General features: G+C 39.6%; 1 protein-coding gene across 2 annotated transcripts in view; it reads right to left on the minus strand.

Annotated features, from left to right (window-relative positions):
• The window catches only part of sdk1a (sidekick cell adhesion molecule 1a), a 396478-nt gene that overhangs the window by 11499 nt on the left and 359394 nt on the right, over positions 1-25585 (minus strand). For both annotated transcript variants that reach the window (XM_084124950.1, XM_084124951.1), the window contains exons 29-37: positions 19828-20022; positions 17764-17965; positions 16470-16573; positions 15477-15547; positions 14655-14787; positions 10742-10798; positions 10197-10298; positions 1563-1678; positions 381-567 (exon numbers count right to left, since the gene is read on the minus strand). In XM_084124950.1, coding sequence (XP_083981076.1) covers positions 381-567; positions 1563-1678; positions 10197-10298; positions 10742-10798; positions 14655-14787; positions 15477-15547; positions 16470-16573; positions 17764-17965; positions 19828-20022 — 1167 coding nt within the window. The remainder of the gene's footprint in view (positions 1-380; positions 568-1562; positions 1679-10196; positions 10299-10741; positions 10799-14654; positions 14788-15476; positions 15548-16469; positions 16574-17763; positions 17966-19827; positions 20023-25585) is intronic.

Genomic DNA, 25585 nt, shown 5'->3' on the forward strand with positions numbered 1-25585 from the left:
AGTGACTCGTGGGTAACGAGCCCCTCCCTGTCATTTCAGTGAGGTGGAGCCTGAGGTCAAATCATTCCCCGCTTGTGCGTAATTCATTCCGACAACATTTATAGAGTGAATGATTTAATGCAGAACACATGAATTGCTAATGTGAATGATGCAACGGTGATATAATGCCACATGCTCCATCAGGTGTCGACCTGGTTTTCATGCACGGAGAAGAACACAATATGGAAGTGGACATATTGCCCTTGGCGCGCTGTCTGCGGTCAGATTTATAGGTTAGCCTTTAAGGGTGTAACGGTTGGTGCTCAGGTCAGGGGGGGGCTCTGTGGTCAGTTCTGAATGGGAGTTTAATGGCGATTAGGATGATTTGTGCAGACGCTCACCTGCCTGAAGAGTGCGCCCCCTCCTGGGCTCACTGAACGGACCGTCTCCCGCAGCATTGAAGGCAGACAGCTTGACCATATAGTACGTGTAGCTGGTCAGGTTCTTCAGTCTCATGTTGGTTTCAGGCCGGAAGAGAATCTTAACTTTCTCCGTTTCATTCTGACTGTCGTTCTCCCAGTAAAGAATCTACAGGCAATGAAAGACATAGGTGGAGTGTATAGAATTAAACTTTGTCTGGAACAAAGCTGCAGCATCCTGCAACCCTTTCAGCCATGACTGCATTGACAATGTATAGTGGCCCTAAATAGTACTTAACTTACTCAACTTTTAGAGACCTATGGTTTCCAATTCAAATTCTTAGCCAACACAGGGACCACAGACAGACAGACAGACAGACAGACAAACAGATAGATAGACAGACAGACAGACAAACAGATAGATAGACAGACAGACAGACAGACAAACAGATAGATAGACAGACAGACAGACAGATAGACAGATAGACAGATAGATAGATAGATAGATAGATATATAGATAGATAGATAGATAGATAGATAGATAGATAGATAGATAGATAGATAGATAGATAGATAGATAATAAAACCAATGTGTAGAACATTTTTGTATTATTAGATACCGTAAAATCTTTTGTTCCATCTGTCTGGGATCCCTGGGAAGCTTTTTGTTTTTGGTCATATATTTGACTATTGTACATTTTGACACAGCTGAAATGCTATATTGACATTCAGTACCAAAACCATGTTTAAAAATCTAATTTATGTCATCCACTGGTTATAGTTTCTTCACTGATCATGCGGAACTGAATATTCAATGAAAACAACAAGGATTTCTGGATTAACATGAATATTCCATATTACTGCCAGGACATTTTTATATACTGAATCAACTTCATGTATATTTCAGCAGATATTCACTAAACCCTCACCCATGATCATTAATTCATGGCTTCTACAAAACTTACTGTCTAACGCCATAATCTAATACAGTAAATCTGTGGAGAATACAAGAAAAGAAAATGAAGACAAAAGAAACAGACTGTAGCTATTCTTCCACCCTAGAGAGCTTGAAATGACAGTACAGTTTGAGGGGAGGAGAAAAAGAGGACAGATAATAAGAGTTTGAGAGAGATTGGACGAGGTGGGTGGTTTGGGGGTGTCACCTTATATCCCTGAATGATGCCATTTTGGGTCTCGGCAGGGGGCGGCTCCCACTGAACCTCCAGCTGTGTGGATGACAAAGTGTTGATCTGGATGTTCTGAGGGGCCACAGAGGGGGCTATGAAAGAGCACAGGAGATACTGTAAATACATCACACTCAATTCCTCCAGCTAACCACTACAAAAGACCTGGAAAAAAAATGCGCTCATTCTGCTTTGGGGCTGGTGCCCAATCCATTCCACATGTTTCCACTTGTGCTGAACCTGTGTGATTTTCTTACTTATGAGGAACACAAAAGAAGATATTTTGAGAAATGTCTCAGTGTTTTTGTAAATGAAAGGCAATGGGCACCAAAACTATTTGGTAACCAAATTTTTTTAAACTAAATATCTTCTTTTGTGATCCACAGAAAAAAGAAAGCCATGCAGATGACATGAGGTTGAATATATGATGAGAGAATTTTCATTTCACTTTTTTAACTCTGGTCCAAAACAAAACTAGAAAAAATATTTTGTAATAAGTAAATAACTCTCTCACGCTGTTCCAAACCTGAAAGACTTTCGTTCATCTTCAGCTTCTGTTTACTACATTTGAGTGCTCTATGTACGTTCGCTGATCAATGTTTATATATGAATAAAAGCTGATCATATTGTGGGTGAATAGACTTTCAATGGAGGGACATAAATCTCTCAGATTTCACTGAAAATAACTTCATTTGTGTTCTGAAGATAAATGAAAGTCTTATGGATTTGGAATGACACGAGGATGAGTAATTGATGAACCCTTTTAAGTCAGTGTAAACGCAAAGTGGAAACCCGGCTAGCGTCAGTTACTGAATGAGAACCAGTCCCAGTGGGAAAAGTGATGTCAGATGAACACTGACTCCAGCGTGGCTGCCGCCCTCTGTTGTGTCTCTGTTAAATGTCATTCATTAAAGAGGCTAGGAATACATAAGCCCTATCCATCATAAATCACAGCAACAGATGCAGCTACCCCAGACAGCAATAATAAAAAAAAGCAAATTTAATAAGACCAAACATGAAAGCAGAGCTAACTCCGAGAGCATGACAGCTTGACTATATTAGGGGCTTGAAAGTTGAGTTTACGTGTAGTAAAGCGGGCTGAATCATTTATGAGCGGGAATGAGTTACAGCTGTGGACAGTGGGGTGCAAGAGACTTGACTGAATGAGCTGTTATAATAAAGCACAGAAAAACTCTGTTCCAGCATCTAAGTGAGCTGTCTTGCTGTCTACAAAGCAGCATCCTAACTAAAACAACTAAAACCGAAGATTTTGAGTGATTTGGAACACTCTATATGGAGTCCAATAGTTTTTCAGAGGCGCTGGTTCAGGAAGTATTTTTTTTTTCCATTCATTTTTCCCAAAGGGATTTCCAAAAAAGTCTTTGTTAAAGTGTTATAAGCCATAAACCAAGCCAACCAGCTACGAGGAGAATCGTAACATCACAAACTTTGATTCTAGCAAAAAAGTATTTGAAAATCAGACAAAAATAGAAAGGTACAAGAATGTACTTCACGGCTTTAGTGATAGAAAAACTACAATCCCATAAAGCACTGCGAACAGCATAATCAGATTAAAAACGATGGAGAAATAGAACACTACTCATTTAAAAAAATGTTTTATTATATACAGTATATAAACAATATATTTTAGGTTTATTGCAAAATATGCATATATATAGATTCAAATATTATTTTCTGAGTGTAGAGACTGGCAATTCATGGGAGTAGGCGGAGCTAAAGAGATCTCTTGCCACATTTGGCTTGTTTCGACTCGGAAATTTCTGTACAGCAGAATTTTCTGCTGTTAAACATGATTATTTTAAAACTAAGTTGAAATAATGCTGGCAAACAGCTTCAACAGAAGCAAATACTATTGATTAACAACCTCGTAGCTCACAGTAAGGCTGTCTTTAAAGGTTTACAAGTAATCGTTCAAAATCTATTTCCCTGTGGAGAAATTGAATAGAGTTTTTACTTCTGGAACCTGACAGTTGCACTCTATAGGAACAGCTCAATATGCCACACAAAGAACACCTCTCACATGAAGTGCACTGGAGATTTAACAACTCCTTCCGATAGGGTTTGACATTAGCATGTTGCTAAGCTAACAACTCAATACTTAATAATATAAAAGTATAAAGTATAAAAATGCATAGCACACAAATATTGGGTAACATAGTACATTTTTAAGTCAATCAAACTATTCTGTTGATACTTTCAGTGCCCTGCTGAAAAAGAAAATCTTGGTTTGCTGGCTGGTTCCAGGGGATTTGTGCAGTGGGTGAAATCATCAATCTCCAGCAAAAAAGCCAAAGAGAGCTTTTTATTTATTTGTCAACTGATGTTCAGCTGGTCTTTTTAATAGTAAACATATTATCACATTATCAGTCATCAAAGCTTGGTAAAAACTGAAGGTGTCATGATAGTCATCGACATGGAGATGTACCTTTAACTTCGCCAAGCTGGTTGCTCACTAAAAAACCCTCAAAGATCATGTTTTCATTTTCAAATTTGAAGTTTGAATTACTTACTTTTCGATTAGTCTTCTCATTAACATCATTTTTCATTCAGATCGATTTGTGTACGAAAACAAGAGTCAGGATTTATCGCATAAAAAGCACAATAATGGCGCGATGGAGGCACTTCCTGCTCTCATGTGACTTTCATTCTCAATTACCCTTCACCAAACCCACGGCACATTTTAGGGTGTCTGTTAAATCTCAATGGGCTTATCAGGCAAGAGAGAAATGCTGCTTCTCGCTGTAACTTTAACTGGTGTTGGACAGTCATTTTAGTAAAACGAGTGATTTATACACTGTTTAATGTCATATTTTTATTTTGTGGAGGCACTTTAAGGGGCAACTTCATTTCTTATCTACTCCTAAAATATGCATATTAGTTATATGTCCCCTTAAGGTACTTAAGAACTGGTACTGAACCTTTTAGGGTTTAAAAAATGCACAAAGATGTCATTTTGAGTGTACAAGCTGTTGTACCCCTAAAGGTAGAATCTATGTACTTTTTTCCCTGAAAGTGTGGATTAATTTTTTCACTGTTTGTGGCAGTGTATTCTGAGTTTGTGTTGTTACCTCAGAAAACTTATAAAACAGCATTGCTACCCACCTATTAGAACAACCTTCCCATCAGGAACCCCTATGATGCCTTAAAGGAACACTCCACCGTTTTTTGAACGGAGTTTTTTTTCAGAGTTTTTTTTATTCACCTTCTTTCCTACATTTAGATAGGTGGGCAAATGCATTTTTGTCTCAGTGCATGCATTGTTTTAGTTTGACAGGGTCGGCGCTAGCTTAGCTTAGCACAATGAATGGAATCCTTTGTTGCCAGCTAGCATGGCCTGAGTAAAAGTGATAAAAAAAAACAAACAAAAAAACACCTAATTACTTCTTGTGGCCTGCGTATTCACAACAAGTACAAATAGCGATGCAGATTAACACTAGGCGATTTCCTAGGCAGATATTGACTTGGGACTATATTATGGGGAAGCACAGGCGAAGCACTGCTACTTGGGCGCAGAGATATCACGCAACACATGAAATCCCACGACTTCCGTCAACATACCGGCGTGAATAGTAGCTGGCTATTTTTCCTACAGTACATGAATGGCAATGAACATGGCTAATTTTGTGAGAGACGAAGAGGGTGACTTCTCAGACAGTCAAGAGCCAGAGCCAGAACCATACGGAGTTTTCAGAAGAGGAGCTGCGTGCTTTGGAAATAGAATGACAGGAGGAGGAGGTTGAGGTTGCTATCGCTCAACAGCCTGAGGACGTGAGGATGAGAGCCAACACGAACTGGTGGTGTGAATGTGGGGGAATATGCCAATCTATCCCGACTGAAATAGTGTCTGTGCTGTGGAGAGTGGGAGAAGTTTCTGCCATCGATGACCAGGCTCAGCGCGTCAGATCAAGATGAGCGTGCCCGCAGTTGTGTCACAGCTACCGAGGATTTCACGGCGTTGATCCATCCTGCAGTAACTTTTACTCTATTTTTTTTCCCGGTGTGATAAAGTGAACTGGAAAAAAAGCCCCACGCCGAATGGACCAAATGGACAACTGTCCACAGAGTAAGTGATTATTTTAAACATGACGCATGTATAGATCGACCCATATTATACCTGTATTCACATTTCATGTGTTGCGTGATATCTCTGCGCCCAAGTAGCAGTGCTTCGCCTAAGCAGCAGTGCTTCGCCTGTGCTTCCCCCTAATATAGTCCCAAGTCAATATCTGCCTAGGAAATCGCCTAGTGTTAATCTGCATCGCTATTTGTACTCGTTGTGAATACGCAGGCCACAAGAAGTAATTAGGTGGGGGTTTTTTTTAATCACTTTTACTCAGTCCATGCTAGCTGGCAACAAAGGATTCCATTCATTGTGCTAAGCTAAGCTAGCGCCGACCCTGTCAAACTAAAACAATGCATGCACTGAGACAAAAATGCATTTGCCCACCTATCTAAATGTGGGAAAGAAGGTGAATAAGCCCCATTTCAAAAAACGGTGGAGTGTTCCTTTAAAATGCTCTCTATGAAGGCAGCTCTCTAGTGTTTAAAACCTGTCTGCTGTTTCTGCATTTTAACACCAGCCTGTCCATCGAATGTCAGAAGGCTTTTAAAGGCAAAGCTCTCCGCTCTCTGATCCCTCTCAGGGTATGTGTAGTCAACCTGACGTTAATCAGAGGAAAATTCATTTGTTTGTTTGGCTGTCCCCCCTCCTGCTGCTGGAAGTAATCTCCATGCCTGGCCCCTTCTAATGATGCTGTTAATAACCTGATGTTGATAACCCTGCCTGCTCCACCAGCTGCTTGAATTCTTTATGACAGATTCATATTTACTGCTTCATTAAACCCCTTATGAGAGGAGGCCAAAAATGCTGCAAAGAGGTGAAAGAGGTAAAAAACAAAACAAAAAAACAACAACAACACACACACGCACGCACACACGCACACACACACCTCTGTCCTGCCAAAATTCTCACCATGACTGCTTTTATTAATACTGTGGCACTACTAGAGTAATGCTGTTTAGAATTTCATAAATAGTCTTGGCAATGATTAGGTGAAATGCAAAAATGTGTGGTGAGCGAGAGCCTTGATAACATCCTGTCTGTGCAGTGTCAGCCTGTTAGCACGGCTGGAGTGGAATTAAACAGCACAAACGACAGTTTGCATTTGTAGCAATTTGCCTGCGTTCAATACTTTTAGCGTATGGTAGAAATGTGGATGTAATGCATCTATTTGCTAGCGGTGGGAGGATTGTTTTTCCACTAAAGGCCCTTTCATTGATCATATAAGATGCCCCACATGAATATAAATTTGTTTCAGGCTGTGTACGTGATAAACATCCTTTCTTTTGTATTGTACCCAATAAAACAGCACAACAATTATTAGTGTCCAGAGGAATAGTTGGAATGTCATATCCGGGCTTCCTCTTTTGGCAGCTCATTAGACGGAGCGCTCGGCTCTTCAGCCAGGCAGATGGATATTATTCAAGTCAATAAATGTACATGGAAAAAAAATTCTGTTTTAGTAACAGAACAACTTGAGCTCAACTTGAAAAGCACTTTACAATTCAGCAGTACAATCTAGCTTGCAGGAGCCTGATTGTGAGGTAGGGGAGAACACAAAGAGCTAAACCAGCCTTCAGTACAGCTCAAAACAACAAATTCATCTTTGAGCACATTTACTCAGCCATCTTTTCATATCTCTAAGCACTCCAGACTCATGTACATTTACATTTAATCATTTAGCAGATGCTTTCATCCAAAGCGACTTACAAATGAGGAGAGAAATAGAAGCAATCAAACCAACAATAAGGCAACAATATGCAAGTGCTGTGACTAGTCCCAGTTATTCCAGCACAGAACATGGTCCTCTTAGTGTGTTATCCTCAAGTCCTTAAAAGAACCACAATCAGGAAAGAAAAGTGAACAAACATACTACTGCTTTCTCAGATCTCATTTTGGACTATCTGAGTTTAATTTTGTATTCACACATAATATGAAATGTACCCTATTGTCGCAAATTGGTCATTCAACCACATTGGTTTATGACGTCACGCACGTGGTGGAGTAATAACTTCGTTTAATGAATCTGTTTGAGATTGAATTAATGCTAGATGTTTTGCTATAAATTATGGACATGGCATCTGAAGTTATTTTGCTTTATTTCCAGGTTCAATCATAGGCTCGTTCTTACGTAGGTACTAGAGCAAGTTCGCACATGTGCACTCTTCAAAAATGACACTTTAAATCTCTTGATAAACTAAAAGATGTAAATGACAATTGTATGTATTCTAAATAAAAGATATAGATTGCACTGAATGTCAGCTTGCTTATTTGGCTCAAGATAAGGATTTATTGCTAACAAGAAACCATGCTTCTAACCACAGGTTGAGAGCTGTCGTTCCAACCACACAATCTTTGTGAGGACTCTCCATAGACGTAATGGTTTTTATACTGTATAAACTGTATATTCTATCCCATTACACTAACCCTACCCCTAAACCTACCCATCACACAAAACTTTCTGCATTTTTACATTTAAAAAAAAACCTCATTCTGTATGATTTATAAGCTTGTTTCCTCATGGTGACACGAGTCCCCATTCAGGTTGAAGCGCCCACTGGGATAGAAAAACAAGCGCGCACACGCACACACACTTGCACACACACTTGCACACCCTAAACCTACCCATCACAGAAAACTTTTTTATTTATTTTTTTATTTTATTTTTAAAACACATCACTTAGTATTACTTATAAGCTGTTCCAAAAAATGTTCCAACAAGGATAAGGATTTCAGATATTGGTTTCAGGATCAAAACTGAAGGAAGACCTTTGAGAGTTTGTGTTTCTTTATATCCCAGCATATGACAGCATACCAATATGACAGAAAGGCAGCCCACTATTGTGTATAATAATATCTCACTCTGTCATCTGCATAGAAACAGAATAAGCAGCACTTTGTGCGGTTATCTGTAATAGACATATTTTACATTTGTAGAACCTCAAGATTCATGCAAAAGTGAAAATAAGGTAAACAAAGTCCTTTGTGTTCACAATTCAACTTAAAAGCAAACTAAACTGTGAACTTAAAAGTTTGGTTTGCTTGGAGTATAAGCCAATTTTCTTCCAAACCTCTCTTAGATCCCTGAAATGAAATTTCAGTAGTAATCATGACTGCTTCTGAAAAAGCTAATTGATCTAAACACATAAATTGATCCAAGCCCAGGCCTTTAAGTGGGTTTGTGTTTCTGTCACATTAAGCAGAACCTCACCATAGCTCTAGCCTCTGTCGTTATGTTCCCTCTTCATGCCACTCCACTAAGGGAACACAATTCATATCTGTCAGCTCATGTCACGCCTTATTCCCTGAAGGACTCGAGACAGAGCACATGCTGTCCTGCTCCTAGAGAGCCGTATGGCACAGCCATCTCAAAAGGAACATCCATCGACAGTGGTCATCACCACATCTGTCAGGGTGGAGCGGAAAAGATGTTTTCTGTGAATTTGCTCTCTCATTAAAATCGTCCTCTGGTGGGATGATGCCAGCAAAGCATACTGGGTCTGGGTTTGACAAAAGTCTCCTCAGTATTCGAAAAAACAACAACCCATAGTCTTCTACATAACCACTGAGTTATGTTCTCAAATGATGTTGTGGCACGGCGTGACACGACAACTGTAGCGTCCAGTGTTACAATACCCCTTAACATCAGGACTCAACAATAAGGGGGGCCTGGATGAAGTTTAGGACAGGTTGAAACTGGATGTTATCACTTTTAATCAAAAGTGTCTTTATAAATTTATAGCTGATATCAGTGGCGGCTCCTGCAAAATCTCTCAGGGGGGGGCAAATGTTTGGATGATTGATAAGGATAAGGTCCACCCATGCAATGGATAAATTAACAGCTTAAGCACGTAAAGGCAACTTCATTACTTTAATATTAATGAAAAATAAAGTGACTCTTACAATAAATCTCCTTGTTTGTTTCTATAGCCTATGAGTGTTAACAATTCAGCAGCAAGTCAAAATCAATTCAAACAAAGCCCAGCCAGGATGCGAATTTCCAAAAACGTTTACTCCAATTTCAATTTAATAAGAAACAACTGAAATCACATAACTTACTATTTACGCTAACGTTACTTACTCTGGCCAGCGTAGCGCAAATCTTAAACACATCAAAATTCAAGCACCCGTACGAACCCTGCACATTACACTACTCACTATTATCCTGATTAGTACGACGGCTGAATGGTATTTCTTTTAATGACACGATAGAATTAACTGCGTTCGCCATGACGTTGTTCAAGTTCAACTGGCCTCAACTAAAAAGAGGCGGTACTCCACAGAACGTGACATGACGCTGATTGGACTATATCCAGAGGCAGAACATACAGTGACGGCTAGCGTAACTCTGTGGTTGAATGAGATTGTGAATGTGATTGAAAAAGTCCCTTTCACACTTTGGTGGTGCGTCGCCCAATCGCCCTAATGAAGAAACCGCCCCTGGCTGATATTGAATTACATTGCTGTGTAGTTTTTCAGATAATATTGCAAAAACATGTGGAAAGTGCCCTCATTTTCACACAATCACTTACCTGCTTCTCCAACAAACACCTCTACTGGAGCACTTGGAGGGCTTTCGCCAATGACGTTGTAGGCAGTCATCACAATTTCATAGCGCCTGTATTTCTGCAGCTCTGATGAAAATATAAAATTAGAAACAGAAGGGTATAAGGGTACTTGAAAGGTGTATCTTGGCTTTGAGACAGCAGATAAGAAGAATGAGAATTCTTCTGAGTAGAAACAAAAGCATCTCTCAGATATCCACCTACTGTTCCATACAGTGTGGATGCGGAATAGTTTGGATGTGATCATGGAAAGCAATGGCATCAAACTCTTACACAGGAGAACTGAGAGCACATGCATTTCTCGGGTCTCAGGCAGTGTGCAATGAGATTCACTTTTGAGAATATCTCAGGGCCAGAATGTTCCTGGTCAGAGTAGATGGATTAGTGGGAAAAACATGTTCTCTGAACAGGAAGAGTATTTGGGATTACACACTTTGCCAAAGGGAGTTTGATTATTTCGGACTTCAAAGGCAGACTGACATAAATGAGAAAGATGGCTAAATGAAACTTACGCGTTAGCTCGAATTCGGTTAATGAAGGATTGCTGACAGTCTTCACAGTGCTTTTGGCTGTGGAGGGAGAAAGAGCAACTGATGAGGAATACATTACTGGAGATGGAAAAGCACAAATTAAAGGGATATTTCATCATGGCAGTAAATCTTTGCTTTTCAAAGTTCCTCATCACACAATTCTCCGAGAGATTGATGAAATTCCACAATGCTCATCTCACTTTTGTACGCGCTCAGATCAAACCCCGCGAGAAACCAAAGCGAGTCAGTGATTAATGATTCAACAGTCAATATACAGTTCTATATCACAAGCTGGGGTGCATTAGGGACCTAATAAGATTTCTAAAACATATACTGATCCAGCATCACTTGAGGAAAATTAAAGAAAAATCGGAATGTCCGCACCACTAGTCAATCCTTTTATACTGTTCCTTTTGAGCTCTGTAACTTAAATGAATATGTCTGTGTAGTTTAAAAAAGGGTTTCTACAAGAGGGCATATCAGACTTTCAGAAGTATCTTCTGGTCAAGCTCAGACACTTCAACTTTACTTACAAAATATCTAAATGGACAGAAATAAAGAGCTCAGTGAGGGATTAAAAGTAAACTAAATTAAATTTAACCCAGTTAAGTTTGATAAATTCTAATCATATTTTGAAATTATCATACATATTTATATAATTTTATCAAAAATGGAATATTGTAATGTAAGACATAAACATCCGAACATCACTGATCCAGCTTTTCGTAGTTAAAAGGGGATATAATTATGATTACGATTATCAATCAAAATATTTAAACATGTTTTGTTTTTGATGAAATTTGAATTGTTTTTAACAAATTACCACTTTTTTATGTTAGAATTGCATAACAACATCCGGTGTAAATGGATTTAAAATTGTTTAAATTAATTTAAATGTCACCCTAATATTTGATGCTAAAATAAAAAAAGACTATTATATTAATCTGTAAAAATGTCATTTGAATATTTTATTCAATATATTAAGACATGAAGGGGAGATGCACAAGAGGAATGACTAAATATTTGTATCTGTCCGACAACACACTCTGAACAACAATCATAGGCATAAGTAACAGACTGCCTCAGAAAGTGACAAGGACCTTGTTAGCTTCTGGAGTACCTGCTAACTTTTCAATGTAAGCTGTTAAGCCTGAACAAACAGAGCATAGCTCCGGTAATTTCCTCTTGGCATTTAGGATGATTTCAGCAGGGAGGTGCATTCAGCACTTAACAGACCTCAGATTTTAACATGTAAGATGGGTGGAGAGCAGAGGAGAGCTATTGCATTCCTGCCCTGACCAGTGCAGAAAATAGGGAAAGGAATTAAATATGCCTTCGTGCTTGGCTGCTCCGGGCTTGCGCATTTAAATGCTGTCAACACTGCTGAGTCCAATTTGTCAAAGGAGATTTAGCAGCCGGATCCGGGCTGTGGAAAAAGAGCCCGATGGTGCGCATGGTGTCGAACACTTGAGCTCAAACTCATGATTCCGCACCTCACGCAGCCTGAGCGTGTAATGAGTTCACCTACGCTCAGCCATCCGGCGGAAATATATTCTCTAACTGCAGGGAGAAAAAGTGCCTTAACGCCTTGATAACGTTCAAATTTGCGTAATATACAATACAATACAAAAGCACACGTCAAACACTTGCCAAAATGGACAGAAAAAAAAAAAGCTCAGAGAGCGATTGAAAACTAGCTTACATACTGTAAACTTTAAATTACATTTAGCCAAGTTAAGTTTGACTAATATTAACCATATTTTCATCTCATCAAACATGGAATATTGTAAAGTAAGACAAAACAACTAATATAACTAATATTTGCTTATGTTTGTGCCATTGGGTTTCCCACCAAAAATGATTTCATTTTGGATCCAGCTTTTCTTAGTTAACAGGGATATTATATTGCTATTATTATTATTAGGGGCCAAGCACTGAAAGTGCGTAGGCACCTACTGAAATCGTTGGCGTTCTTCTTCTTCTTCTTCATCCGGATGGAAGCCTATGGCAACCCTTAGAACCGCTTGCGGGAAAGTTATGAATTATAAAGTTATAAATTTGGCACACTGATAGAGGGCAGTCTGAGCAGTCACTATAGCAAATTTGGAGTCTCTAACTCAATCCCTCTAGAGCCACAAACTGTCCAAAGTTTCACTCTTGTTTATGCTAATAACTTAATTTGGGCTAGAAACAAAATTCCCACTTTTCCCACTGATTCCTTGGCTCAAGACGATTCGATTGCATCATATGACGTCATTTTCCGTCATTAAAATCCTTCCGCCATTTAGATTTTTTTTTTAAAAACCTACTTTTTCGAACTCGTCCTAGACGGTTGCTCTGATTTTCAATAAAAATGAACCAGATCATCTTCAGACCATGCCGACAAACCGTTCTTGAATACCGTGCAAACTAATTTTATGTAGCGCTTGCAAAAACAGATGTAAAGCTGTATCTCCGCAACGCTTTATCGTATTCAGACCAAACTTGGTAAATGTCATGACTTGAGGCTACATACTGCGTTTCGGCACAACACCACCTACTGGTTTCACTAGATATGAAAAAATGGATAAAAGTGGTTAGATTCAGGGTGTCATGCCGAGTCGACTGATATCCAATTTTTCCATATCGGCTACTTTGAATTTTGTACTAAAATGTTGTATTTTATGAATGCATGAACGTATGTTACAAAACTTGGTATGGGTCATTGGCACGATGCTCTGAAAGAGTCTGAGAAAGTTTCTGACCAGTGCCACCTAGTGGTGAAAAAAATTATTTACAGGCTTATAACTTTGGATTTGGCTGACTTATTTTTCCTTACATTCCTGAATCCTTGCAGAGTCTAACGATACCAAACATTCTAGGTTTTGCCTTATGGTTAGTGGAATGTTGTAAATTAGCGCTTAAAAAACCTTTGCCAATATCTTCGAAACCGTTAGACTGATCGAGACGAAACCACCGTAGAAAGTTTGAAAACATGGGTAAAAAAATCCAATCAAAGTCGCCCATGGGTCATTTTTTATTTCATTTTCATATAAATGTCTATAACTCCAAAACAAAATGAAATATTTTCACCAAATTTGACACACACATGTATGGGCTCACTCTGAGAACACATAAAAAAGCGGTGGAACTGTGCCACTATAACAGAACAAAACAAAGACATTGCCATTAATTACAATATATTATCATGATATTAAATCCAACACTTTACAATTGCATTGGTGTACGTTACAGAACTCGGTATGTGTCCATTAAATCATATTTTTAGTTACTGTATATATGAATTTTCTGCCATTTTGCCTAAAATCATCTTTAAATGTCTTTATTGCTCATTTTTGCAGTTGGTCTGACACTCCCAGCCATGTCTTTGTGCTTGGCACCGATAATTGCTGCTTGCAGCTATATTTATGATAATAATTGATTATCAATAAAAATAATATTCAAACAAGCTTTGCATTTGATGAAGATCCACCTGGAATATTTCTTAATAAATTGCCACTTTTTCCATGTTAGAATTGAATAGCAATCTCAAAATCCACTGTAAATTGATTTAAAATGATTGTCCTAACTGCAAGGAGGACGCTCACCCTAATGCTTTGATAAAGTTCATATTCATTGTATTAATGTGGATTTGCCATCACTGATTGTGTCCCAGTTTCAATTTAAAACTCACCTTTCTTTCTGAGAGAGTAGCTGGGAGAAATACAATATCTTTGCACAGAAGTAAACACGTCAAAACAAGTGAGTTTAAAACATTGAGGAATTCCTTGAGAAACAAATATATTTTTTTCAATAACTGCATGGGTTAAAGTGTTCAAAGAAGCACTCGAGCTATAAATCACGCCTGCGTGCAGACGTTTCTGGTTCAAGAGGAGAGCCTCCTCCCGCTAGTTACCTGTCAGTTCGGTGCGCAGCAAGGAGCTGTTGACGGCCCTCTTTGACTCCTCCGGAGCGCTGTCATACTGCAGCTCACGGTAGTAGAGCCGATAGCCCACCAGAACCCCATTCAAACTCTCCTCCTTGGGCTTCTGCAAAGGCATAGATTAAATTAAAGGTCACATTCCACTAGCTGTTCTCACGGTCCTTATTAAAGGACACCCTGATAAAAAAGCCTTCCTGGCTGTAACTGACAGACAGCACTGACTGATCTCTCAACGCGCATCCGTGTGCGACGCTTGCCGCGAAACGAATAAGATAAATAAAAGATGAGGATTTAATTTCTGAGCCATTCAGTCAGTGGGTAATTAACAAAGCTCCGAGCTAAGTGTAATCAACTCGGCCCACGGTTCTGCTGATAAAACAGACAGTAGTGAGAAGATCCGGGACTCATAGGTCAGTGAAGAAAGGTTTCAGCTACTAATTAATATCCCTTCAGATTGCAGGATCGCTGTCACGCATGGGTATTAATTATCCTGGGCTTGCCAAAGCCCTCTGCGAGCTCTGTAAATGTGCGGGTATCAATACCACATGTCATTAATTTATTCAAACCTGCACGAGGAATACTAAGCGATGCACGACAGGCTGCACAGAGCGAAGCGAGGCTACCTATTGACAAAAGTCAGATCATTAAAACAGAACAGGGCTGTAATTTCACTGGCGATAGCTTGCAACATGCTGGTATTCTTCTCATGCTGGAGCTGGTTTGTTATCTGGCCATCAGATAAACTTAATGGGGGTCAGGAGTTCACTCGACCGGGGTGGGCTGGCATTAGCGTACCTGCCACTGCACCAGCACAGATGTCGTCGTGGAGGGTTTCACGGCTTGAATCAAGGGCGCTTCATCAGGAACTGCATGAAAAAAGTAAAATACAAGAAGAAGAGATCCGGTTAGATGCGTTCTTAGATAAGAGAATCTCCTTCCATAATCTGTTTAGCTATTTCTTCTCTGGAACATAACAGGAGGATTTTTGAAGAATGTTCTTTTCACTGTAATGGAAGTAAATGAGGACTGGTGGTGTCAAGCTAAAAAAAGCACCATAAAAGTGGTTCATCATATCACCTGTGTGCTTTAGTCCTCAGATGTCGTATGATGGCTTTCTGTGAGAAACCGGAAAAAACGGTATTCACCAATATCTTCTCTTTCAGCAAATTTTGAGTCATATGGATGAGGGGTTTTCAATCTTTCTGATGCCCTGGACCCCTGAATATGATGGTCCCCTTGCGAGGGACCCCGTTAAAGGCATCCATATGGAGAACATGCTTAGCTTTTTCTACTTTTAGATGTATAAACCTGAAGAGAAACACGTTGATCGTTGAATAAAATGATTCTCATGACTCATGACGAGTCTTTAGAAAGAAGAAACATTAATACTGTAAAATTCGCTAGATTTATTTTTATAAAAAAAAATTCTGAACTTTCCCACAGCTCCCTTGTGGAAATTTTGGACAAGCTTTTATGGTGCTTTTGTGTCCTTTTTGAAGCCTAAACACTCCAGTTCCCATTCATTGTAAGTGCATGAAAATAAGGGACCTGCACATAAAAAAATAATAATAAAAAATCTCCCTTTTTTGTTCCACTGAAGAAAGAAAGTCACACAAGTTTAGAATAACATGAGGGTGAGTAAATAATGACAGAATTAAATCAGTTCCAAGACTTCTGCTTCCAAGTAAATGGCGCAGATAGTAAGACTGTAGCTCTTCTATGACTTTTATTTGAATCAATAGCGCATCAACCAAAGCCAGTGGATACAACACGCTCATTATTACTCACCATCTTGTAAAGTGGTAATTGCATCCGTCTCTTGGCTGTACTTGCTGTCTCCGACGTCATTAGTCGCCATCATTCTCAGCTTGTATGAAGTGTAGGGTTTCAGCCTGAGGGATTGCACAGCTCGTGAGCTCATATTGGACAAAGACCTTTCCCATCACAAATGATGTGGCTCAGCAGTGCATGTATGAGCTAGTATCTATAAATGTCAGGGACACAATCCATTGAAGCCCAAGGGCACACGCTGGCAATTACAGAGTTTTATCTTAAAGCACTTGAGGCAGAGAGGTGAGGACGGAAATAAGATACAAAACACTTCTTATTGGAGAGCTCATATAAAGACACGAGAGTGCAGCTTATGTGCCAATTCATGAACCCAGAAATATGATATGAAGAACTGGGATGCAGGTAAAATATGTCAGTGAATGCAGCCTAGTAGGGCTGCACAACTGTATGAATAATTTATATGATTATAATAACATATAAATAACCACAATTCAGTATCAAAAGTAATAATCAAAAATGACTGCTTTGGTCATAATTGCACAGCCCTACTGCCTAGCCTTCTTCAATCACTGTGTGTTGAAAATCATCTGGAATATGACAGTAAAGGGAATATGGGGAAAAATCTTTGCTTACATTTCTAATTTGTTCATTTCCCATTTACCCAAAACACACTGCACAAGCCAACTCGTTAACAATCTAAACATATCGTTTAGGTCTCATAACCGATCTCTGAAGATTGAGATGAGTTGCACGGCGCTTTCCAAGCGAGGGGGTTTTCCGCTATTCGTATTACTTGGTTAAAGGGAATATTTTTCCCATGATGCCCCACTCCTAAAAGCCTCCAGCTGGTAAAGACACAAATCAGTCCTGAATAATCCATTTAGCAACAATCTGGCTGTTAAAAAAAGCACTCAAAAGCTGATGGCTGAGAGAGTTTTCAACTGAGAAAGGGGACTCATCATAATCAAGATGAGATGGCCCTCTGAATGCATATAAAATACTATTCGACTGGCCATATAATCATGGCTGCGGATCCAACATAACTCATATGCAAAAAGCTGGAGTACCCGTAGCCCAAGGTACTGATTGTTTCTCACTCTCTCAAATTGGACTGAGTATCATAAATTGCTGCACTGGAAAAAGGCTCCTACGCATTTAATATCACTCCCTGCAGGGGAACACATGTGGCTGTGAAGCAGTGGAAATCGACAGGAATCAACTCTGTGAGGGTCATCTGAGGGCAGTCTTTAGGTGCTGTTTGTGGGATTGTGGGGTTGAGAAATGAGCTCACCTGTCCACCTCCCAGGAGGTATAATTGTGGCTTATAGCGGAGGAATGTGTGAGCCAGTCGCCGTTGGGCAGCTCCCGTGTCTGTAGGGTAAAGTAACGGACAGGAGACGAGCCGTCCCCTCCAGGCACCCAGTTGAGCTGCAGTTTGCGGGACTGCACGTGGTCCTGTGGCACTCGCAGCTGCCGTGGAGGCTGCGGTCGCTCTGATGGAGGAGAGATAGATGTGAAGTGTGAGTTCAGGGGTCAGGCTGGTATTGCTGACTGTTCTTAATCGCGCGACAGGACTCTTCTACTCATGTGTGCATCAGTCAGTGGGTCTTGCCCTGGCCTCTCCACCCCTCCCCACCTGTGTGACACACAACTGCATAGCCTCATCGATTTTAATGGGAGAATTCAATACAGAGAGGCATAATTTGTTTATTTAAAGGTGCACCGTATCGACCGCCATTAAAGATGCAGATCATGCGCAACCAAAGCTATCGAAAGCCATGATTGCAATAGCCCTGTCCGTGCAGCTTTTAAAATGACCAATCGAGCAGTTTCACGAGGTCAAAGGATGATATGCAATCGCTCACCATTTTTAACCCAAACTATCTGTCTTTCTTGAAATTGAACAGTTTGTTAACATTGTAGCATTTGGGATGCATATCATAGCTCATAAGTGTCTAAAGACCGATATGGATCATGCATGCACTTATAATGCTTAAAATCATAAGGAAACTGCATTCACAATCAATTTTACTTCTGTAATGTGACATGATTTCTGAGAGAAATAGGATATGCAATACAATAAAATGATCCACTGGGAATTGTTGGGATCGTGAAAAGAAGCCGTTTCAGAATGCAGCCAGACTTGATTGTGAGGTTTCAGTCTACTACTTTCCTCCTGAAACACCACCAGCAGCCATTTCTCAAGTCAATTTCATCATTCAGAGCAATTCAGTGTAGTAATGCTTCGATTTCAATTTTATTGTTATTTGCTATAATTGCAAAACAAACTTATATTATGTTAACATTAACCAACACTTAATTACTGCGTTAACTATTGCAAAAATTGTAGAAACAATTTCTAACATTATTTTCGGATCTAGGTGATGTGTTGAAAAGAAAAGCCGTTTCAAAGGAGGAAAATATTACATATTTTAATACAATACTAAAATACCGTATATACCCGAATATAAGACGAGGTTTTTGTCCTAAAAATAGGCTGAAAAATGGGGGGTCGTCTTATATTCGCGATATAGACAAAATCACGGGGGGAAAGGGAGAAAGAACAACGGAGTTAATATGAAATAGTGACTGAAACGCGACCCATTAAGACAAATGATTTCGGCTATACTTCCATGTAAAATTAGAGAAGCAACATAATATCTGTATTTAACTGAATTAAAACGCTGCTCCTCTCTGCCATGCGAGACGCAGAGCGAGCGAGAGAGAGAGAGGTGCGCGCGCGAGACGCAGAGCGAGAGAGAGAGAGAGAGAGGTGCGCGCGCGAGACGCAGAGCGAGCGAGAGAGAGAGAGGTGCGCGCGCGAGACGCAGAGCGAGAGAGAGAGTGAGAGAGAGAGGTGCGTGCGCGAGACGCAGAGCAAGAGAGAGAGAAAGAAAGAAATATCACTGCAATTTTCAAATAAAATTATTTTCTGTTAAAACCAGATTTTTGTCCCAAAAATCTCTTTTTGTCCCAAAAATAAGTCTGTAAAATGGGGGGGTCGTCTTATATTCAGGGTCGTCTTATAGTCGGGTATATACGGTACAAATTATTTTGATTAAGAAAGTAAATAGCATCAATTTTTTTTAGAATCAGGACTTGTTTTTAGACTATTCTTATTTACCAATCTCTATCCTATCATTTTAGGGGTGGGGTTAGGATATGGGCTATGATTGGATATTTTGAAGTACAGCCAAAGATTGAGTTATATTTTGATTAAAAACCCAAAAGAAAAATGCACAGATTAATCATTTGCAATAAGATCAATAACATTTAGTAAACAGATAGGGTGAATTTATATTTCATGCCAGATTCAAAGATATACGGGCGTTGTGTATTTATGTGTTTGCGTCACCTCTAATCTCAGTAGTTATGACCACAGCCTGTGCAGGTGTTCCCCAGCCCTGTTCCGTCTTGGCGGAGATCCGAAAGATGTAGGCCGCCTCTGGGGTCAGGCTGGATGCGGTGAACTGACGGGTATCAGGACCAACCTCTACTGTGATGAACTGGTTGGGATCCCCAGAATCCAGACGGTAAGCTACCTGGTATCCTATAAAACAGGCATTAGATCATCTGAGGTGAGTCTTGATCCTCCGTCCTTCTCATGTCTACAGTGAGACAGCTTAAGCCTTTACCAACATCAAAAGTATAAATAACATTTCTGCAAACTTTGAGAGTAGTTTTCAGTTTTGAGAAATCAAAGTACAAAAGGCATTCATTACATATTTACTACTTCTGATTGGCTAATAGAACATAAAGTCTAAACAATTCTACACTTATAGATAGACAGTAGGGTACATTGACATTAATGACACAAATATGTAATGAATGCCCTTGGAAATGGTATAATTGGTGTAAGATTTTGTGTAAGGTAGAGTTAGCTTGCGACCTCCTCGTGAGACTTTGACGCTGGCTCTACCAATTTAACTGCAAACTATTCTTCAGTAAATTTCTACTTATTTGATTGAACTTCACGACTCCTGGTCTTCTTTCATCATATCTGGTCCTGGGTCTGAAAACTGTACCCCCCTTACAGTTTTCAGACCTGTAAGGGGGGTACAGTTTGAAACAGTAATGGTAATTTTTAAAAAAACAGTAAAAAATAAAAATAAATAAATAAACTTGCCAAAAAGGGCAGGAGGAGGAAAATATCTCCTCAAAAAGCCATTTGTTGTAGGAAAATCATCTTTAGAAAAACAACAGCAGGTTTATAAGACGAATGGCTTTCAAAAAGGCTTCAGTGCACTGGAAAATTTGGTCTATCAGCATCTATTTTAAATTCAGCTCTGGTTAACGTCTGCAGTCATTGCTTCCCTTTACTGCAAAAAGACTTTATTTAAATCTGTCTTTCATTGGCGAGGTCTTCTGCCTTGCCTTCATTCCCTGTATCAAATGTATTCCAAATGTCAAATTCAATACACAGAGAAAAGAACCACAAAGAAAATGGTGATGCACAACAAACCTGCATGAAATTAAATTAGTTTGTTTTACACTGTACCATCGGTATGACTCAGGCACTTCTTTATCAACTCCAAACAAGAATTATGTTCTTTTAACTCATTTTATACGGGATATTATTCAGAATTACCACTAATTGATATGCACATTATTAGTTATTCACTTCAAAACTAAAAACAACCAAATCTGTGGGTGAAGAACAGATTCACTGATAGCTTCTGCTCAAACTGAAGCAGTTTAAAAAGAACAAAATCTGTTCTTTTATAATTGTATTTAATTTGATATTGGTTGAAGCATTTGATGGGAAAAAAATAGAATGTCAGTATCTTCCATTACAGTTCAGAATTTGCTAAAAGCAACACTTACACTTACAATTTCTTTCCTTAAATAGGGACTGAATGTGTGTTAAGCCAATAATTACAAAAAAAGTGTTTTAATTTACATTTTACATTTACATTTATTCATTTAGCAGATGCTTTTATCCAAAGCGACTTACAAATGAGAACAATAGAAGCAGTTAAACTAACAATAGGACAACAATATGCAAGTGCTACCAGTTTAATCTAACACAGTACGTGTATTTTTTTATATTTTTTTTTTATAAATAGATATAGAATAGAAGAGAAAGTGTCAGTATTAATGGATCAAGTGCTGTTTCTTGAAAATGGTCACGGACTCAGCAGCTCTGGTTGAGTTGGGCAGATCATTCCACCAGCAGGGAACAGTCCAGGTAAAGGTCCGAGAAAGAGATTTTGCGCCTCTTTGAGATGGCACCAAAAGACGACGTTCACAATTAATTTTAATTACTCTTTTTACACACCTAATATTTTTGTTTACATTTTTTAACAAATGTTTAACAAAGAAAAATCCCCCTGGAGCCTACTCAGTTACCCCTGGTTGGAAATCACTGAATAATAAACATTATTCAAATACTAAAAGTTGTAGCTAGAAAATAAATAAACAGTGCCACGTATATTATATTTCATACCAAAATATAGAATATCTATATTAATATATGTGTAATGTGAATCATTGTTCAACATTACTCAAATTCAAAAAATATAAATAAATGAATACATATATAATGTATAATGTCATAAAATATAAAATATTTTAGGCATGTTGTAGTTCCCAATTTAGAGACTGAACAAGCATGGTGTGTTGTGTTGTGGTGTACAAGGCATAGCAAGCTAGGTCTGCCGAGTGTCCATCTGTATCATGTCTGTGGGAATGACACGTGTTGCAAACCAAGCAAAACAAATGATAACATTAGCGGGAAACATGTTGAAATGGAATGTGTGGGCAGAGCTTGGCCGTGGGAGAGACGGAACATTATTCAACCATCTATTTATCTTTCGGGATGCTTGCACTGCATGTCGGCCCCCTTGGCTGTGCAAAACTAAATTAGGCCATCCCACATTGTGAGACTGCAGCACTTGAGGGCTGCCATTTCATCCTAATGTCCACTTCAGCCATGAGGGGCAGTGGAAATCACATACATTCATCCCTGAACGCACACACACACACACACACACACACCCTCCCTTCTCGGTTACTTCCATGTCAGAGTCTATATTTCTAGAGATACGGAGAGTACCGTGGGCAGAAAGCAGCCCCTTTCGCTCAACACTTGCGTGGCTCCGACAGGCTCTGACCCGTGCATAATTTATCAGGGCTTTGCTTTTGGGAAAGGGTTTCCGCTGTGAGGGCATCAGCCCATGTGATTGGCTAGGTCACCACCCCACAAACTCCTGCAGCTGTATTTTCCTCATTCATTGCCCAGTGATTACCGGTCCTGCAGCGGCCAGCAGAAACACTCACAAGGGCAGTGCCTCGGCAGAAAGGGCAGGAAAGCTCAGCGCTCCACCACTGAATCTCAGTAAGCAACGTTCTCATCAACACCTGCTTTCAAAGCATTTCCTTTCTTCGAGATGCAGCAAATTAGAGGCATGCCGGGAAATCTCGTTCTTCTTCTTTCAAAGAGCTCTCTCTGTGACTTCAAACTACATAACCAGTATCTCTTGATCTGCTGAAGTATGACATGGAAACAGAGTGCAAAATAACACAGTGCGTGCGGCGTGTTCGTCTGGGAGCGCTGCAGTGTTGATGTAATTAACCAGGTTCTGCTGGCAGGGGCTTCTTTACATCTATTAACTTATGTTCACAACACACGTCTGAGCTCCGGTTTGATTTAGCATGGCATTTTCTGTGCACTTCCTCTGTCTAACCCTTCGTCTTTTGTGCTTGAGCGAGGCGGCTGGAGTCAGATTAAGAACAACTACTCGATCTGCTGCAAAATCCAAAGCAAACTCCCATTCCCAGCCATGGACTTTAACGGTCAGGTTTGCTGATGCTTCTGGGAACACAATACATTTTTCAGCAGCTTTAAAAACAGGATTACATTTAGGTTTTGCTGTAAACAAAAGCCTCTGCTGGAAAATCCAGCCTAAGCTGGTAGCTGTTTTTTTAGAGCATGAAGGCTGGACGTTTCTAAACGGTCTAAACTAGCTGGTGAAAGATGGTGGAAGAGTAGTCCTCATAGTGAAAGGGGAGACTTCACATTCCTAACTTCACTTACAAACACATTTAAACACACCACACTGAAAATAGACGTGAGAACCAAAGAGGTTTGCATTATTTTGAGTGAATACGACTAAATTTCAGGCTGTTTCACTCACAAAGCAATCAAATGAATTCAGGAGACTTGAAATACTGCACACAAATCATGTAAAAGACTACTTTTACATGCTTTTTTGAGCTTGACAGTTACAATCATTGTCATTCTTGTGTTTAACGAATAGAAAGAGGGCGTAAATGAAAGGATTTTTTTATTTTGGGAGAACTAATCCTTTCATTTTGCTCCTGCAAAGCAGCCTCTCTTTTTGTTTACTCGTTTATTTTGGAGATATAGGTTTTTTTTTACAGCTCCTATGCTAACTTTACTATGACCCGCTAAAGTGTGCAATTTTTGTGCCATTAACATCACCAAAGGAAATTTAACAAATAATGATCTTTTGTTGGCCAGATATGATGGTTGATATTTTTCAACAAACAGAGCAATGTTTTGATAGCATTCCAAAGACACTGTTTATGTGTTTTGGGGGACAACAGCTGATAACCAGCTAATGAGAGGTTTAGAACAGCTAGAAACTAGCTACTATGTTCCAATACACAGCTATAGCATCTTAAAGGGTTAGTTCACCCAAAAATGAAAATTCTGTCAGTAATTACTCATCCTAATGTTGTTCCAACTGTGCAAGACTTTCGTTCATCTTCGGAACACAAATTAAGATATTTTTGATGAAATCTGAGAGCTGTCTCACTCCTTCATAGGCTGCAAGGTAATTGTATTCTTCCAGCCCAGAAAAGTTAGTAAAGACATCGTTAAAATAGTCCAAGTGACTACAGTGGCTCAACCTTAAAGGTGAACTAAGTAACTTTTTTACCTTAACCAAACAGCTTCGGAGTCATTGGAATAGTTATATGACTTTTTTTGGGTTGAATGGTGGTCGTCTCGCACCCCCCAAGCGCCTGTGAGCCGAAAAACCACCCGGCCTCAGCGTCAGAAAGTATAGCGTGATATCAGGTCTTGCGATGTAACGAATTGCTTTACAGCAAAAAAATCTGCTAAAATTCTGTCATTATTGCGCTCCCTCACGCTGTTCGAACCCGAATGAAGAAGACGTTTTAAAGAATGTCCCATCTGCTTTGATGTCGTTGATCTACTAGCCTCTGGTATCTGAGAGTCGCCAACAAATTTTTCGACAGTGTTGTCAAATATCTATTCCGAAGCTGTAGGGGGAGCTCTATGGAGAAATCTGCGAGCAAAAAGTCAGCCACTGTAGTCACTTGGACTATTTTAACGATGTCTTTACTAACTTTTCTGAGCTGGCAGATAACAACTACCTTGCAGCCTATGAAGGAGTGAGACAGCTCTCAGATTTCATCAAAATTTCTTAATTTGTGTTCCGAAGATGAACGAAAGTCTTACGGGGTTGGAACAACATGAGGGTGAGTAATTGCTGACAGAATTTTCATTTTTGGGTGAACTAACCCTTTAAACTCTATTTTCCAACAGGGATTTACAAGACTGCTGGTTAAACAGTCATGCTGTGCCACATTCCAGACTAAAATGAACAGTGCATATGCTTTCAATCTCATTTTTCTACAGTATACACACACCATAAAGTCCCAATTTTCCCAAAACATCATAAAATAGCTTCAATTGGCCTCATTTTTATTCAAAATGAATGCTTCATGAATAGGATTCTATCAACCCAAGTCAAACGGCGTGTTTGGATCTCATCTTTGCATCGCTGAGATTGCGTGTATTCTTCTCTGGTGTGATTTGCACAGGCAGCATGATTTGGCAGGCGGCTATTCCGAGCTTCATTCACTTGAGGTGTTAGTCAGACTAATCTCATTAAAACGCAGGGATTTTCTCCTCTCCGGCTCCCTCTTCCCGTATGAGGAATTAGTCTCAGGTGCACGGTGACATGGCTTCATTCACAGAGCTGAGGAAAGAAACAGGCTCTGCTCTGAGCTAGATACTGCCAGCCCAATTCATTTCACGCTCTCATGTAGGCCAGATCAAGTACTGAGGAGACTGCTAATGTGAGGTGAAGTACATGAAAGCAGCTTTGCACTTGAATCCA

Source organism: Abramis brama (genome assembly GCF_963993115.1).
Source record: "Abramis brama genome assembly, chromosome: 1".
Classification (NCBI taxonomy): Eukaryota; Metazoa; Chordata; class Actinopteri; order Cypriniformes; family Leuciscidae; genus Abramis; species Abramis brama.